The sequence below is a fragment of the Nannobrachium achirus genome (genome assembly GCF_963921795.1).
Source record: "Nannobrachium achirus genome assembly, chromosome: 5".
NCBI lineage: Eukaryota > Metazoa > Chordata > Actinopteri > Myctophiformes > Myctophidae > Nannobrachium > Nannobrachium achirus.
The window spans coordinates 22,960,113-22,976,448 of NC_137814.1; the positions used below are offsets into that span (position 1 = coordinate 22,960,113).

At 41.7% G+C, this 16,336-nt stretch overlaps 1 protein-coding gene across 1 annotated transcript in view; it reads left to right on the top strand.

The window, feature by feature from the left end:
• Nucleotides 1-1,247: 1,247 nt before the first annotated feature.
• The window catches only part of lpin2 (lipin 2), a 50,865-nt gene continuing 35,776 nt past the window's right edge, over nt 1,248-16,336 (top strand). Inside the window, exons 1-2 of the mRNA XM_080726687.1 lie at nt 1,248-1,333; nt 10,599-10,799. Coding sequence (XP_080582813.1) covers nt 10,608-10,799 — 192 coding nt within the window. The 5' untranslated portion in view covers nt 1,248-1,333; nt 10,599-10,607. The remainder of the gene's footprint in view (nt 1,334-10,598; nt 10,800-16,336) is intronic.

The window sequence follows — 16,336 nt, forward strand, 5'->3', positions numbered from 1 at the left end:
GAGTACATGGTTCTAATATGAAACAGAATGATCTTGTATGTTTTGAAATAGCATTGAAATTATGAGTTATACATGTATTGAAGTGATGACATATTGTACACAATATTGTAATGATGTCTTCTACATCATTGGTTCTCAAAGTGGGGACCTCGGGGGGTCTAAATGAGTGTATAAATGGAACCAAGTGGTCTCCTATTTGTACACGATTTGGAAACATGATTTGAAGAGGTATGGGATATGGGGTGGGTCCTTGAAATGAGAAGGTTTGAGAATCACAGTGTCTGATCTACACATGTATTAATATTACTGTATGCTGACACTAGCCTAGCACAGCTAAACAATCCACCCATGTTAAAACAAGGTGGGGATGCAGCATTAGTATATAGTCTGGCCAAGCCAGGCTATGTTGACACAACTTTAAATGGTGACAAGTTGACAACCACATAGCCCCAATGCTCAGTCCCCTTCTCGGGTCAAAGTGGGGTCGAGGGACTCACAACCCTTAAGGGGATTCTAAATATTGACCCTTTTACAGTTCTGTAACTCTGACAGAACTGTAAATAGAACCAAATGGGTCCATTTGGTTCCAACCGTTCCATCTGTACACTGTCAGAGTTAAGGGGGAGTCCTCGAAATGTAAAAGTTTGAGACTTATGAATTGGATACTACTTTGACCCCATCTTCTGCCATGCTCCTGGATTGGCATACCACGTTTAATACCACTTTCACACCACTCTACCCAGGTCCTTCTAGTGGAAAACTTGGCACAAGTGGGCGGTGTGGAGTGGTGTGGTGTGGTGTTGGGGCATGTCAGTGGAAAAGGGGCTAAAGAAGTGGATTGATTGATTGAAGAATTTATTAGGAGTTTGCATAGGAAAGTTTCATGACGGTACAGTTCACTGGTACAAGGTCTACTAAAAGGAGATTCTAGAAAAGACTAAGGATTCCAGGGACTCTTTGGGTCCCTTTTAGGGGGTCTAAGACTCTAAATGGACCCATTTCGTATACTGTCAGAGTTAAGGGAGACCTTGAAATGTAAAAGTTTGGGAAACACAAACACTGATCTAAATCAATGTAGCTGTGAAACACCAAACAGCTGTGAGGGTGAGCTGCCACTGTGGGGCTCCAGCCAGCCAGCTGTCCTCCTGTCCAACCGTCCTGAATCTGTTCCCTTCCCAGCGACACCAGCAGTCTGAACGCTGCTGCATGGTCCAGAGAGCCTCCTCGGACACGTCAGAAAAATTCTGACGGGAGTTTCGCAGCGAAGAGGATCATTATGAACATCTCCCCCTTTCGTCTCAACGTCCCGCTGAAGTAACCAACCGAGAGAGAGGTATGTATAATATAACGCTCACGTTCATAAACATTGTGGTGTTTTACGTGCGGTCGGGTCGCTGCTGCTGTGCTGCTGGTGGCATTCATATAGTTTCCTCTCTAGTACTCCCGTTAGCCAACGTAGCTAGCTGCCTCAGCTAGCTGTAGCCAGCCGGGGCTATATAGCATTTCTGAACGATAATCGTATTATTTTGACTCGTGATCATAGCACCGGGTAAGTAATGGACGTGCAGTTCGGGATCACAGCGTGCCAAACGTTGACATTTGTATTCATACACCGGGGTGACTGGTGTGTTTATCATTGAGGTAAACGCCACTCAGCTAGCGTTTGGTTAACGTTCACTGTAACATGACCCGGGGTCTGGCTCTGAGCCAGCCATCCATCCATCCATTCATTCATAATAATATAATAATAGCCTACCCAACGTTACTAGCTGCTGTTTATCAATGTGTTCTGGGTATCTGTGGGTCACATACGCGTTTGTTTATGAATATATAACTTGTGATTTTAGAACATCCATTGATAAAAAAGGAGAACTCGTTTTCCCCTTTAGCTCTGGTCTGGCCCATAGCGTTAGAAGGAGTTCTCCTTAAACCGCTATGTCACCTATGAGCCCTTGCGCCGCAGGAAAGGCTGCGCACCCACTCGTCTGTAGTCAAAATAAACAATACAGTTTCGCTATTCACCAACACAAAGACAGCTTTATGGAGTTGAAAGCCTACTTTCCTTAGTGGGGACACTCTGAGCCCCCCACCTCGCGTCTAAAATACACTTTTGTTAGCCAGAAAAGAGAATATTTCACCGGAAGGCAAAAGGTCGATGGCATTTTCTATTGACAAGATCTGTAGGGGGCGCTGTGGAGTAGCTAAAACCTCCGTTGAATTGTTGTCTTTTCTGGCCAAAAAGTGTATTTTAGACGTGAGGTGGGGGGCTCCGAGTGTTGCCACTAAAGTAAAGTAGGCTTTCAACATCCTAGAACCGTCTTTGCTTTGGTGAGTATTGAAAGTGTATTCTTTATTTTTTACTACAGACGAGAGGCTGCGCAGCCTGGGCTACGGCGGCTTTGAGCGCAAGGGCTCATCGGTGACATAGCGTTAAAGGAGAACTCCTTCTAACACTGTATGGACCAGAGCTATATGCCCATTAATGGAGAAGTGTACTTGTTTAGCTAACCAGCTACTTAACTGGCGTTAATAACCAGGCTTGCCAACACTCCTGGATTTGGCAGGAGTCTCCTGGATGTTGACCCCATCTTCTGCCATGCTCCTGGATTGGCATTTCTCCTGGATTTCTCCTGGATTTGGTATCAAACTCTCAAAATTCACCAGAACACAGGAAATTACATCTTCTATGTTGAACATTTTCGGAGGGAGACCCTGGTTGGGGAGTTCCGCGTACCCCCCCAAAATCTCCTGGATTCTGACAGTCCAATGTTGGCAACCCTGGTTAATAACTGACAAACAAACTGACGTTTACTCGCTTAATACTAGAAAAAAAGGCTTCTGGAGCTGAGAAGTAAGGCATGACATAGTTTAGCAGCTAATTTATTTTTTATTTCACTGTTATTTAAGCTGTCTTTTTTAACGTTTGTCACTCTGTCACAGACACACGTAACATTGCATGCAGTTTACTTTACTCTCAGCAGCAGGTCACTTGAGTGACTATTGTGCCATGAAGTTCAATACACTCGCTGTCAACACAGATGATTGCGTTTGGTTTGACCCAAATCAAAACGAGGATGACGAATTGGGTGTCTGTATTGTAACCAACATTAAACACTAGTTTGGCCTTATTGATGCTTGGCTATGCAAACGTTTGGATACTTTGGAACTGAGGCAGGTTGGTAGCCAGAAGTGGTACATGTTCTAGAGATGAATAAGGTGATTGATTTCACAGTATTTATGTCCTCCACAGTACTTAAAGGCAGTGGTCTGACCCCCTACCCTGGCACCGTGATAAACATTTGGAATTGTAGGAGTTGAGGCATTACATTTTGTTTGACTTGGTTCCACAGATAAGGCATTGTGAGCTTGTAGATCGGCTATTTTCTCTTTTTTATATTATTTCTATTTGACAATGGCAATTTGGCCAATATTTACCAAATCATGGTGGGGACCTTTGCGAACCACTGCTTTGGAGTGCTGAAATTAGTAGTAAGTCAAAACCATGCCCCATGAGTGTCGTTCCAAATCCAGAGTGGCAAGGAAAGGATATGGAGACACTAGGCTAGTATTTGTAGCCACTTTAAAACAATAAAAATAAACTAACTTCTTAATGCCTGGTGACAAGAATAATATGACTGAATTTGAAAGCTGTATGATGTTGTATTGTTTTTTCCCCCCTACATTTGTTCCATTTTAAAAGCAATGGTCAGTCTATTTATTGTAACCTACTTCTTGATGGGTTGTGTAACATCATATTTGTGTACTTTGGTTCAGTTACGGGCAAGGGAAGTGTATTTGTATAGCACATTTCAATAACAAGGCAATTCAATGTGCTTTACATGAAACACACACAGGGGTTATAATGTCATCAGAACAAAACAAATAAAACACAGTACTGCATAGTGGATTGTTGTAACCAGGACAGTACAGTGCACCAGATGCAATCAGAATGAGTTAATGACATCAGACTTGACGTCATCATGTTTATTCTGGCCAAGGCTGGTCTGTGCTGCTAAAATATATTGATTGGCAGTTGTCTACTACAGCAGTGGTTCCAAAACTTTTTAGCATGTGACCCAAAAGCTCACCCAAAAGCTCACACTCGTGCCGCATTGTGAGCTTGTAGATGGGCTATTTTAACTACTTCTTAAACATTTGTTTTCTAATTTATGGAATTTCTTAGATTTGGCCTTGATTTATTTATGGAATTAATTCATTAAAATCTTAGCTTTTTTTGTGAATGTTTTTTCTTTTTTTTTATAATTAAAAACAAAATGTAGGAAACGAAAAATAAAGGGACCCATAAAAATGGGTCCAAAATGGGTCCCAATCCAGTGTTTGGGAAACCGTGTACTACAGCACTGTTTCCTTTGTGTTCCTGACCAGAGTACACAATACATTTGATGTACCTGCCCTCTTGTAGCACAGAGTGCCTGTGTGCTTAGAAATGATAACGCGATCAGCTCTAATCTGACTTGTGTACATTTTGTTGTTTTAATGAGTGTTTGCAAACTGCTTAGTACAGTAGGTTTGGACAGGCAAGATAATGAGGAGTTCCTGGAAGGGCCACGTGTGTTGTGTTTATCCCTGGAATTCACTTTAGGATCAGAGCCAAGGAGGGCAGAGGGCTCGATGCGGGCAGCTACCATGGTGGGTGGCCTCATCGCAGAAATGGAAGACAGTGCTTGGATTCATTGCTGCTCCAACTACAGTGTTACTCATCTTGTCGGGATTCTGTATGGATATGACACTGAAAGATGTCTGTCTTGTGTCTGCATGAGTGGGCAAACACAAGACATTCTATTTTGTTATTTCATTATAGACAAATGCTTGGGAAGATTATAGTGATGGGACGATATGAAAATGTCATATCACGATTATTGTGACAAAAGAACGATTTACAATATTATCATGATAATCACAATCCATTTTCCTGGGGCGGAACATTTGCCAAAAAATAGCAGATCTACAAGCTCGCAACGTGTCGCAAGTTTCGCGACGCGTTGTGAGCTTGTAGATCGGCTATTTTTTGGCAAAGACATTTAATAGAGAGTGGAAAAAAAGACTGTATCAAGTACGTATATTATAAGTACCTTTTATCAGAGGGTTTAAGTGGTACCGGATATGCAGCTCTGCAAATAAAAGCTGAATTGATCCCAGTGCACGACGGAAGACGATATCACGATATCACGATAAATTGAATCTCCACGATACGATTATCGTGAGTGTTTCTTATTACTAGAAACGATAATATCGCTTATCGTCCCATCCCTAGAAGATTCCAGCCTTGGCAATTGCCATATACAGTATACAATACAGTACAGTGATCACACGTGTCCGGTTGTAGTGTTGGGACTGTGTCCGTGTGCTGTAGACTGAGCAGGGGGACGGACCCTGATTGTTTTGAATTTGAAGTCCAGTGTTCATGTAGTATCTCATTAGCTTGAGCTGACACAGCCAATGAGCACAACTACCACTAGATTAATCATCTACACACACACACAAGGGTCACGTGTCCAGCAGAGTACTGCACGTGCTTTTTAAGAATGTTTCATTCTTTCTTTCTACTCCTCCTTGGTCCATTCCACAACAACCTCCCAGGTTCATTGAGCGTGCTCCCTTATCAGTGGGGAAACGTTTAGTTTGTGGGCCTTCACAGGAACTAGATGTCTCTTATCAGTCATGCACCCGCCACCTTAAAGGACAGATGGGATTGGATGAAGACCATGTGTCCTTTCAGCCCATTGGTTCTAAACATCAACCCCCCCCCTTCCAGAGGAATTAGGCCCCAAAAGAAAAAAAATATGGCTTTAACATTTATGACAGTGTTGCACAATTGCTGTGGGAGTTATGTGGCCGTTTGACTGTGTGTTTGTGTTTACGCCGGGGGGACGGGCTATTAAACAGTGATTTGGGACGTCCGTATTGATGGCGATATGACACAGGAGGATGATCTTTGACAAGAAGACTTTGTTCCCTGTGGAGTATCCTTCTGAAGTGGATGAGATAAAGTGCTGGACTGGTGCTCCTCCATCCAGCAGTGATGAAGAGGCTACGGTCCTGGGGGGACATGGAGGGCCTCCGGGAGGAGGATACTACTACAGACAACAGCGACTCACAAGACTCCCTCAGGTCCTCATGGTCCCTGGTGAGTCAGGATTGACGGGTGTCTCGGTCTGTCTCGGCTTGGGGCCTGAATGCCGTAGGGTCTGCCACATGTGGCGCTTAGTTTAGGCAGGTGGCTGAGCTTATTATGGAGGACCCGGCCCGGGGCTGGTGAATGCTACTAGGATGAGATGACGTATTAGGTTTAACCCCTAGGCTGGTTTGAAGCTCATCCACTTAGCACATGGATAGTTAGTGTTTGTGGCCTTTGTGTCAGGGGCTCTATGTTCTATATGGAAATGGAAATGACTTAATAATTATTGTTAGATGCAGGTCAGTTGTATTGACTGTTCTTTAGCCATCCAAAGCCTGCTTTTGAACTACAGTATCTGGGTAACTAATAGATATTATACCCAGAACTTTTCCATGTGTTTTTGTTAAACATAGCAGGTTATGGTGATGAATTAGCTGGGATGGGCCTGCCATCTAGAAATAATTGGTTAATAAAGAATAAAATGGGAAGTCAGCCGCTCACGTGGCTGCCTGGAAATGTGAATCATATACACAATGCAAATATCCTCAACGGTTATGTAATCATAAGTTTGAAACCTTCTGGCTTCTTAACTTGCAGCATTACACTGTTAATGACTATAGATAACAATGTTCTCCAGATACAGTATTATGCAACAGGTACTTGAGTCTTTATAAGAAACCGTCAGATAGAAGGAATCTGTTGCTTTTAATGAGAACTATTATTTTGGTTTGCGGAGGAAGAGATGATGGAGCCAGCTTTTCAGTCGGTTTTCCCAAACCCCACTCACTCCACACGGACGGTAAGGAGAAGGAAGCCAACTTCAGTATGATGAACTTATTTTAGACAAGTCTGATTCTGTCCCACCACCGATTTCCGCTTCATTCAATTTTGTCCTGTCTCTTGACAGTTTACACTATAGGTTAGGGGTGGGTGATATGGTGATAATTATCGTTGAGACGATACAATGTATCCACGATACCCCTTTTCAGAGGTATCATATATATCGTGATACAATGAGGGAGACTTGTAAGAAATCCTGTTGAATCGTTAATACAGAGAGATTCATTGCAGAATTCAATTTAAACCTGCATTTTGGTCTAAATCAGTAGCTCTCAAACTTTTAAATGTCAAGGTCTCCCCTTAACTCTGACAGTATACAAATGAAACCAAATGGACCTGTAAGGGTCCATTTGGTTTCATTTGTATACTGTCAGAGTTACATACTTGTAAAGTTCAAATTAGACCTCCCAAAAGAAACCCAGAGAGTCTAGTTTTTGTCAAGTAACTTGAAAAATAACCATAAAAACCAATGTGAAAAAGAATCGTGATAAAATCGTGTATCCCAATGTATGAATGAATGAACCATTGTAAAGCGCTTTGAGCACTTGGAAAGGCGCTATAAAAATGCAATTCATTATTATTATTATTATTATCGTGATACAGCTTGGGAAAATATCGTGATATTGTATTTTTCCATATCGCCCACCCCTACTATAGGTTGACGTTGGATCTAAGATTGAACAAACAGTGTTGAAGTCTACTTTGAGTATCAGTGCAGTGCCTAGCCTGTGTTCATTATCATCCCTCCCCCTGCCTGTGTGTGGAATCTGTGGGCTAAAGTTCTTAGAAAGAGCTGAGGGCTTCCTGTTGTGACGAGTTGTGATGAATACACTTCCACATCAAAGTGACTAAACCACGATCAATGTTTTGTTGCAGTTACTGTGACGGCTCTGTCAAGTTTACTATTGTAAATGTCTCTTTCTCTTGATCTCTGTGAGTGATTGAGAGCAACAATCATTTATTATAGCCTAAATATTATAACCACTTCCTGGCGTCTCTATTAGTGCTGTCACGATATGACATTTTACATGACGATTAATTGTCACTCAAATAATTGCGATTAACGATTTAATTGTGTTTTTATCGTTGATAATTACATTTCTGTTTGGCTTTTAGGCTTTGAAGTTGCACATGGCAGATATGACACATAACCTAATATACTAAGAAATTACTGACATATTTGACAACTTTCTACTTAAAAAATAACATTGATTGTGGAAATAGCCGATCTACAAGCTCACAACGTGTCGCGACGCGTTGTGAGCTTGTAGATCTGCTATTTCCACTTTCTGAAAATGATTTTAAATGTATGAACAATTTTCAACATTCACGATTATGACGATTATGACAAAATATTTGCGATTATGTCAAATATTTGCGATTAGACGATTATGTAATAATTGTGACAGCCCTAGTCTCTATTATATGTTGTATGTTATTAGGCAATAATTAAACATGAATAATAGAAAAAAAAGATATATAATGACATATCTACAAGCTCACAACCGGCCACAATGTTAGGCATTGTGAGCTTGTAGATAAGCTGTTTTCTTTCACTTTTGAATAGGGCTGAACTTTGCGGTTAAATGAATGTTGTGACAGGGCTGTTGTCATTAGTTTACTCATGGAAAATTATTTCCCTGTTGTCTGTGCCGACCTTGCACAATGTTGCCCTTTTATTTTCCAACTCTCCCGCTTCCCACAACTGGTCCCCAGGCTAGACTCAGAAGAACAAAAGGTCAATTTGAGATAGGATCCATTCATGTTACATAAACCCAGTGGTGTAACAACTCCACTGTTTACTACGCCTACTAAACCAGTCCATGGCCTACTAAGTGGACCATGGCTTTTTTGGCAAATAAATATTTGAGGTATGCATTCCCACGTTTTCCTGGCGGCTAGCCTGACCAAATAGGCTACTTTAGAAATGTAATTTAGATACTAGACAGCTCTTTTTAATAATGGAGTTATCGCTGGTTTAGTGCTGTAGTTTAAATAAATTGTGAAAACGATTTTGGTCCATACACTGTACGTGTTCAGCCTGAAAATATGTTTCAAGAAAGCAAAGCCCAAGCCTTGTTTGAGTTAGTAACAAGCCAAATGTAACGGCAGCTACACTACTGTACGCGCAGTCATGCTTTTCTGAGAATTGTCTTTGCTGGCGTCAGGCAGATCAGAATGTAAACAGGAAGTCATCCGTTTAAAAGGCAGCGGGACAGAGGGTCCTCAGTGCGTGTTTTTTTGTGTGTGTGTGTGTGTGTGTTTGTGTGTGTGTGTGGGGAGGTGGGGGATGTGTATCCTCATTCTCAACGGGATCGGTCTCGGCGATATTGTTCTGGGGGCACAGGGGGCTTGGTGACAGTGCCACGCTGGCAGTCTGCATGCAAGTCGGGAGATAATAAACACCAAGAGAGGGTGGGTACTGGGTAGGCTGCCAGGGAGGGAGAGAGGAGTAAACGAAAGCCAACACAGGGCCAGGCAGTTCCACTTTTACACAAGAGGATACTTGAGAAGAGCGAGACCACGAGACGAGAATCGTGCATAAGAGAATGAGCGTGCGTGGCGAGATTGGCGACTGACTGTTGCCCATCGACGTTAGGGAACTAAAGGAAGACCAAAAGGAGAACTTCTGTAAGATTTCTTCACTCGTATACAGGAAGCTATCTGGTCCACAGTGGTGTAAAGTAACTGAGTACATTTACTATTATTACGATTTTGAGGTATTTGTACTTCACTTGAGTTTTTCAGTTCTTTTAGTTTTACTCCGCTACATCTCGGATCCAAATATCATACTTTTGCCAGTTACTTTGCATGTTATTACAAAATATACATGAACCACTTCAGCCCTATACATGATTTCGGCCATTTGAAAATAGACAATCTACAAGCTCACAATGTGTCGCGATGCGGCGCGTTGTGAGCTTGTAGATCTGCTATTTTCAAAAAAAGATGTTTGTACATTTTAAGTGTATACAACTTAAACAACGGGACATTCTACAGAATTAGTACTTTCTACTTTTGTACTTGAAAGTAGGGATGTCCCGATACCACTTTTTTTGCTGACCAAGTACAAGTACGACTACTTAATTTGAGTACTTGCCGATACCGAATACCGATATTGTAAGTTAAGTTCCTGTACAAGTGCTTAAATAGTGTGTGGCGCTCCAAAATAAAATGCTTTAAATAATTATGTTGTCATGCCTAGAGTGAGAGAAGCTGAAAACACTGTTCATTAGTTGAACTAACTCACACAAAACTGTGTCTTAGGACTTTTGATATGTTGTTACCAACATATTTATGAAACAAAATGGTATCTGGCGCTGCCGTGAGCAATATCGGACGAGTACGAGTACAGCAAAATAGGCTGGTATCGGGGCGAATACCGATACTGCGAGTACCGATACTTTCAAGAGTCCCTACTTGAAAGTACATTTTGATGCCAATACTTTTGTACTTTTACATTTTCAATTCCGAACTTCTTTTACATTACAGCATTGATATTTTAACTTAAAGTAAATGGTTTGAGTTATTTTTTCCACCACTGCTGGTCCACAAAGAAGCCAGAAGGCACTTACAGTTCCTCACCCAATGCTCACCCCTCTCCTCTTTCCCTTTTCAGGAAAAAACCATGAATTACGTGGGCCAGCTGGCGGCGGGGGTGCTGGTGACGGTCAAGGAACTGTATAAAGGCATCAACCAGGCAACGCTGTCGGGATGCATCGACGTGGTGGTGGTCCGCCAGAGAGACGGCACCTACCAGTGCTCGCCCTTCCACGTGCGCTTTGGCAAGCTGGGCGTGCTGCGCTCCAAAGAGAAAGTGGTGAGTTGGGAGTAGGCATGGGACGATATGAAAATTTCATATCACGATTATTGTGACCAAAGAAATCGCGATTTACGATAATATTGCGATAATAATCAAAATTATCCTGGGGTGGAACATTTGCCAAAAAATAGCAGATCTACAAGCTCACAACGCGTCGCGAGCTTGTAGATGGGCTTGTAGATGGGCTATTTTTTGGCAAAGACATTGATAGAGAGTGAAAAAAAGACGTATCAAGTATGTATATTATAAGTACCTTTTAACAATTATAGAATGTTTACGTGGTACTGGATATGCAGCTCGGCAAACAAAAGGTGAATTGATCCCAGTGCATGACGGAGGACGATATCACAAATGACAATACCGTATTTTCCGGACTATAAGGCACACTTAAAAGCCTTTAATTTTCTCAAAAAACTACAGTGCGCCTTATAGTCCAGTGCGCCTTATATATGGATCATTCATTGATATTGACATTCCCTTTAGCACAGCTCCATCTGTTGGATGCATAAGCGTCTATTATGTGCGCCTTATAGTCAGGTGCGCCTTATATATGAAAACAGTTTGAAAATAGACCATTCATTGACAGTGCGCCTTATAGTCAGGTGCGCCTTATAGTCCAGAAAATACTGTATATTAAATCTCCACAATACGATTATCGCGAGTGTTTTCTATCACGATAAACGATAATATCGCTTATCGTCCCTTCCCTAGTTGGGAGTTATTTTAATTTTCTCTTTTCTCTTAATTTCTTTGTGATTTAATTAGCATCATTATTTATTTTCCATACCAGGGACACAAGGTGACAATAATGACCACAACAGAAAGCAGAATCAACAACAACAACTACAAACTAAAACAACAAAAGCACACACTCAGGCTTCAGTGTCAGAGCGTGAAAACTGCACCCTCTAATGTATGGACTGTAGAATTCTTCTACCTGTGTGAGGGCTTATGCCTATTCTGTATCCCGTAATTAAACTTGCACGTTTTGAGTGAAAACCTTGCAGAACCAGAGCTAGATGTTTTCATTCAAGTCTGTAAATGTAGATACAGGGATACAGTATGTCTTGTCACTTACTGTACACAGATTAAATGGGCTTTAAATGCGTAACTAACTACAAGATAATACAACATTACTGTTGTATGCCTTCTTAAATATTCTTCATAGAGTTTTTAAGTAAGGATTACAACGTTCAGATGCTCTTTTAGATGGCTAGCCTCCTATAAGGCCATGCCATAAAAAAACAAGGAGGGGTCTAATTATGGTGAGGCTTCCATGTAATGTAGATGTCAGACTTTGACTTCTAGGACTACCGTCACATTTTGGCAAGGTTTCAGGCCCTATCTGACCCCTTACTTCCATTATTATTATTATTATAAAATCAAATTAACATTTTCAAAAAATATTAAAGCTCTTTGAGGGGAAAAATGGATGGAGGTACATCCTTGGCAGTATGTACAAGAACTTTGACATTGATCGGTCCAACGCACAGTTTACAAGATTAGCTCCAGTCAAGCAAACACACACACAGACCCTCTTTAACTCATCCTCTGCCAAAAAAATACCCCTTTGTACCCCTTCCCTGCCATGCCCGAGGAACCCGAAGATTTAATAAGCTTTAATAAAAAATGTTTTTTTTATCGAAGCGGAACTAAAATAGGCCGGAACTAATGCTCCGTGATCGGTTTCTACACGGACACATTATTGAGCGGACCAGTTAACATTGAGACCGTAAACCGGAAGCGGCTGTCCGTCCTCTATCCTCTATTCGTTGGCTTTCTGTGTAAACACGGCAGCTTACAGACGGAGAACTTATTGATCAATTGAAAAAAAAAAAAAAAGGATTTGAGAAGCTGATGGAATACGCGAACACACGATGCATAGCAGTGTCCGATCACGCACGATGGGAACTGGATTAGCGGCAGCTTTAACAGGTAGGAGAAGCCAGCAGTGAAAGACATAGAAAAAACTTCGGGCTCCTCGGCCGTAAACTACAAATGAGTTAAGATGGCTCGCTTCCTTGGAATGCCCCTTATAAGGAGAAAAGGTGCCTCAACAAAAGTTATGATCTAAATCTGTCAATTGTGATTCCAGAAAGTACGGATAAATACCCTTGTACTTGCTATTACAGGGAATGTCTTCTCAGTTCACAGACAAATAGATGTTTTTTTTCCCCGCTAGTTTTTTGTTTAAACGAGTTGGCTACTATTTCTCCCGGCTGAGTGCAGATAAGATCCCATTGATCATGGTGGAGGAGTAGTGTGGCTATTTTTAGCGTTCTCTTTGCCATGGCAGACCTGGGCCACTGCTACTTTGAATGATGCCTGCTGAAATGAAAAAAGAAATGAAACCTGGTTAAAATGATTGTAGGCCCACATTCTGTAGGAGTGCATATCCGAGGCAGGGCTGATGTATCATACTCACCTTATCATATATTAGTCACGTTCTTAAAATGGTGAAAGCATATCTGATGTTATTTATAGCACCCAAATGTAAAACATTCTATTTACCAGTACTACTTCATTCCAAGAATAGCTATAGTATCATATTGTCGTTGTCGAGCGGAAATGTATACGTTCTTTTGTCAAGTAAAGCCCTGCTTCATCATACAAGGCGGTCGCACAAAAGTAGTGAAAACAGCCGATCTACAAGCACACAACGCCTCGCGGTGCGAGGCGTTGTGTGCTTGTAGAGCGGCTGTTTTCACTAGATTAAATTATTTTTAAAATGACGATATGCTCATGACATGAGCATATGACATGGTCTCTGAACGTTTCTTTTTAAACGTTGATGTTTGTTTATAATTGTTGTATCTAACATAATGTTCGTTATGAATCACAAATGTCCACTGCTACTGTATGTCTCGTTGTGAATATTCTTCCTTTTCATAACTTGTGTACATTCGGCTTCTTCTCAGTACAGCAATAGCAGTGTTGTTTTCTCTTCGAGAACTCTTTGTGTTTTACGCTTGTGTTGACTGCCAAATCCCGATTGTTGTTTAATAATTAACGCTGCAGATTTGGCAGGATTTTACAATCAATAACGGTTAAATGATTTAAGTTACAGTGTAGAAATGGATCAGTAAATATTTACACTCTCAAATTAAACACTCAGTATTTTATCGTGTACCAGAGAGGGTGTACAGCTGTGTGGGGGAGAGAGTCGACGTTACCTTGTCATCCGGATGTCGGAACGATACAGGCTTAAAATGAGGAATGAGCGCATGGTTGTTATGGCAACAGGGGTTACTCTTGTGTGTGTGGAGAGATGCAGACTTGAATGGGAGGGGGGTGGGGGGGGGGGGGGCAGGCTGGGCGCTCAGAATGAACTGTTTTGCAACAGATCACGTACAGCAGTGTTTCTCAACCACTGTGCCTGCATGGGGACCTTTGGTGTGCCCCTGAGAAGGGTCAAGTGTGCCCCTTGAAACTGCTTGAAAGCAAGTATTGTATTTACCATTTTAAAAATGATTTAAACTAGTGAAAACAGCCGGTCTACAAGCACACAACGCCTCACACTACTTTTCAGTCTGGGGTTGAGCAGCATAAAAGGTTTATCTTAATACAGTATTTCCTTCATTACCATCGATCCTCGCTGCTAGCACCACAGTCTGCAGATGTACTGTACTTACTCTAGGGTGGAGTCAGAACTAACCATTGGTGGACAATGATGAATACCAATGATGATTTCCATGCGGAAAGCAGGGTTATTATAGAGTTTTTTAAAACCACCGGTTTGCCATATACTGTAGCTGGTATTTTATTTTATTTTTTCTTTGTATAGGGATGGCATATTGCATCTGATCAAGCTCTCAAAATGTCATCAAAATACATTTTGGGTCAGTGTGCGTGCCGTCTCTATTACTTCTACGTTCATTGTTTCTCTGGTAAGCACCTGGGATTTTATTGTTGGTGTTGGGATGTGCGTGTTTTGTGATCGTTTATTTGATTTTCTACCACTTTTTGTGGTCACATGTTCAGATACTGGATTCTGATTGGCTTAAAACAGTGGTAAATCAGTCAACAACCTTGAGTTGGCTCATGGACCCCGCCCACTGTTGTGTTGCAGTTGTAACATTTCCAAGATCAATGCGTCTCCATCTTTTCAGGAAGTGTGTCATTAACTGTGAATCGACATCATGACAAGTAAAGTAGCCTAGGTTATATGATTTCTTTCTAGTTTTGTTTGTTTGTTTTTGGCCAGTGAATGTGGCTGCAATCATTGTTGTTTATGGGACTATATGCTGTGGCGGAAGTATATGTGTATTCTGAAACAATTAATGATTGTAACTAAATAACCTTGCAAGTTACAACTGTGTTTTCTTTCATTTATATGGTAGAAGTGGTAGAAAAGCAATTTACCATTCGAGGATCGTGGGTTGTTGGATGATTTACCACTGTTTCAGGGTTGTGGCACGAGGCAAAGCCGAGTGCCAAACAAATCAGCCAACAACCCACTCCCTCTCATGGTAAATGGCTTACTTCCACAGCCACGATTTAAAGATGCAAATGCAATTCTATCGCAAAAAGCTCTTTGGCTCATTGAAAAAATTAAGTCGTACAGTGGCCAGCATGTGCTACAAGTGGAACTGACCAGCAATGCGTAATAGAAATGGGTTCCTGTCCAAGCCAATGCCATGAAAGCCGGATGTTGATAATACCAGCAGGGTGTTGTTGTTGGCAGAACCACGGCACACAGTCAATCAAGTGGATCTAACCCGTCATTGGGCTTAAATGGGCAAAGACCTCTCTTTATTATTCTGGTCCATTATCAGTAGGGCATTGAAATTCCCAGCCATCATTCAGCACACTTAAATCCCCCTGGCAACACCAAGGGGAGGGGGGGTCGCGTGCTGCTGCCGAGGCTTGTTGTGGCTGCTCAAAACCGGCACGGGCAATAAAAGACATCAGCAAAGGAAAATAGTTGGCCTAGCAGCTAGGGATGGGACGATACGCGATATTATCGTTTATCGCGATAAAAAAGCACTCAGGATAATCGTATCGCAGAGATTTAATTTATCGTGATATCGTCCTCCGTCATGCACTGGAATCAGTTCACCTTTTATTTGCCGAGCTGCATATCCGGTACCATTTAAACTCTCTATTGGTAAAAGGTACTTATAACATACCTACTTGATAGTGTCTTTTTCTCACTCTCTATCAAATGTCTTAGCCAAAAAATAGCCGATCTACAAGCTCACAACACATTGCAACGCAACACGTTGTGAGCTTGTAGATCTGCTATTTTTTTGCCAAATCATGTTCCGCCCAAGGATAATGAATTTTGATTATCGGGGTAATATCGTAAATCGTGATTCCTTTTGCCACAATAATCGTGATATGAAATGTTCATATCGTCCCATCCCTACTAGCAGCGCACGGTGGAAAACGAATGTCTTTGAAAACCACCACCAGTTGTGGATGTTTGCAGGTTGACAGACTGGATAGGGGCGCCTGTGAACCAAATTCTCCCTCCTTAGCCCCTTTCCTCTACTCTAGTTATCTGCGGCAGACGTGACCTGGATTTTTGCTTT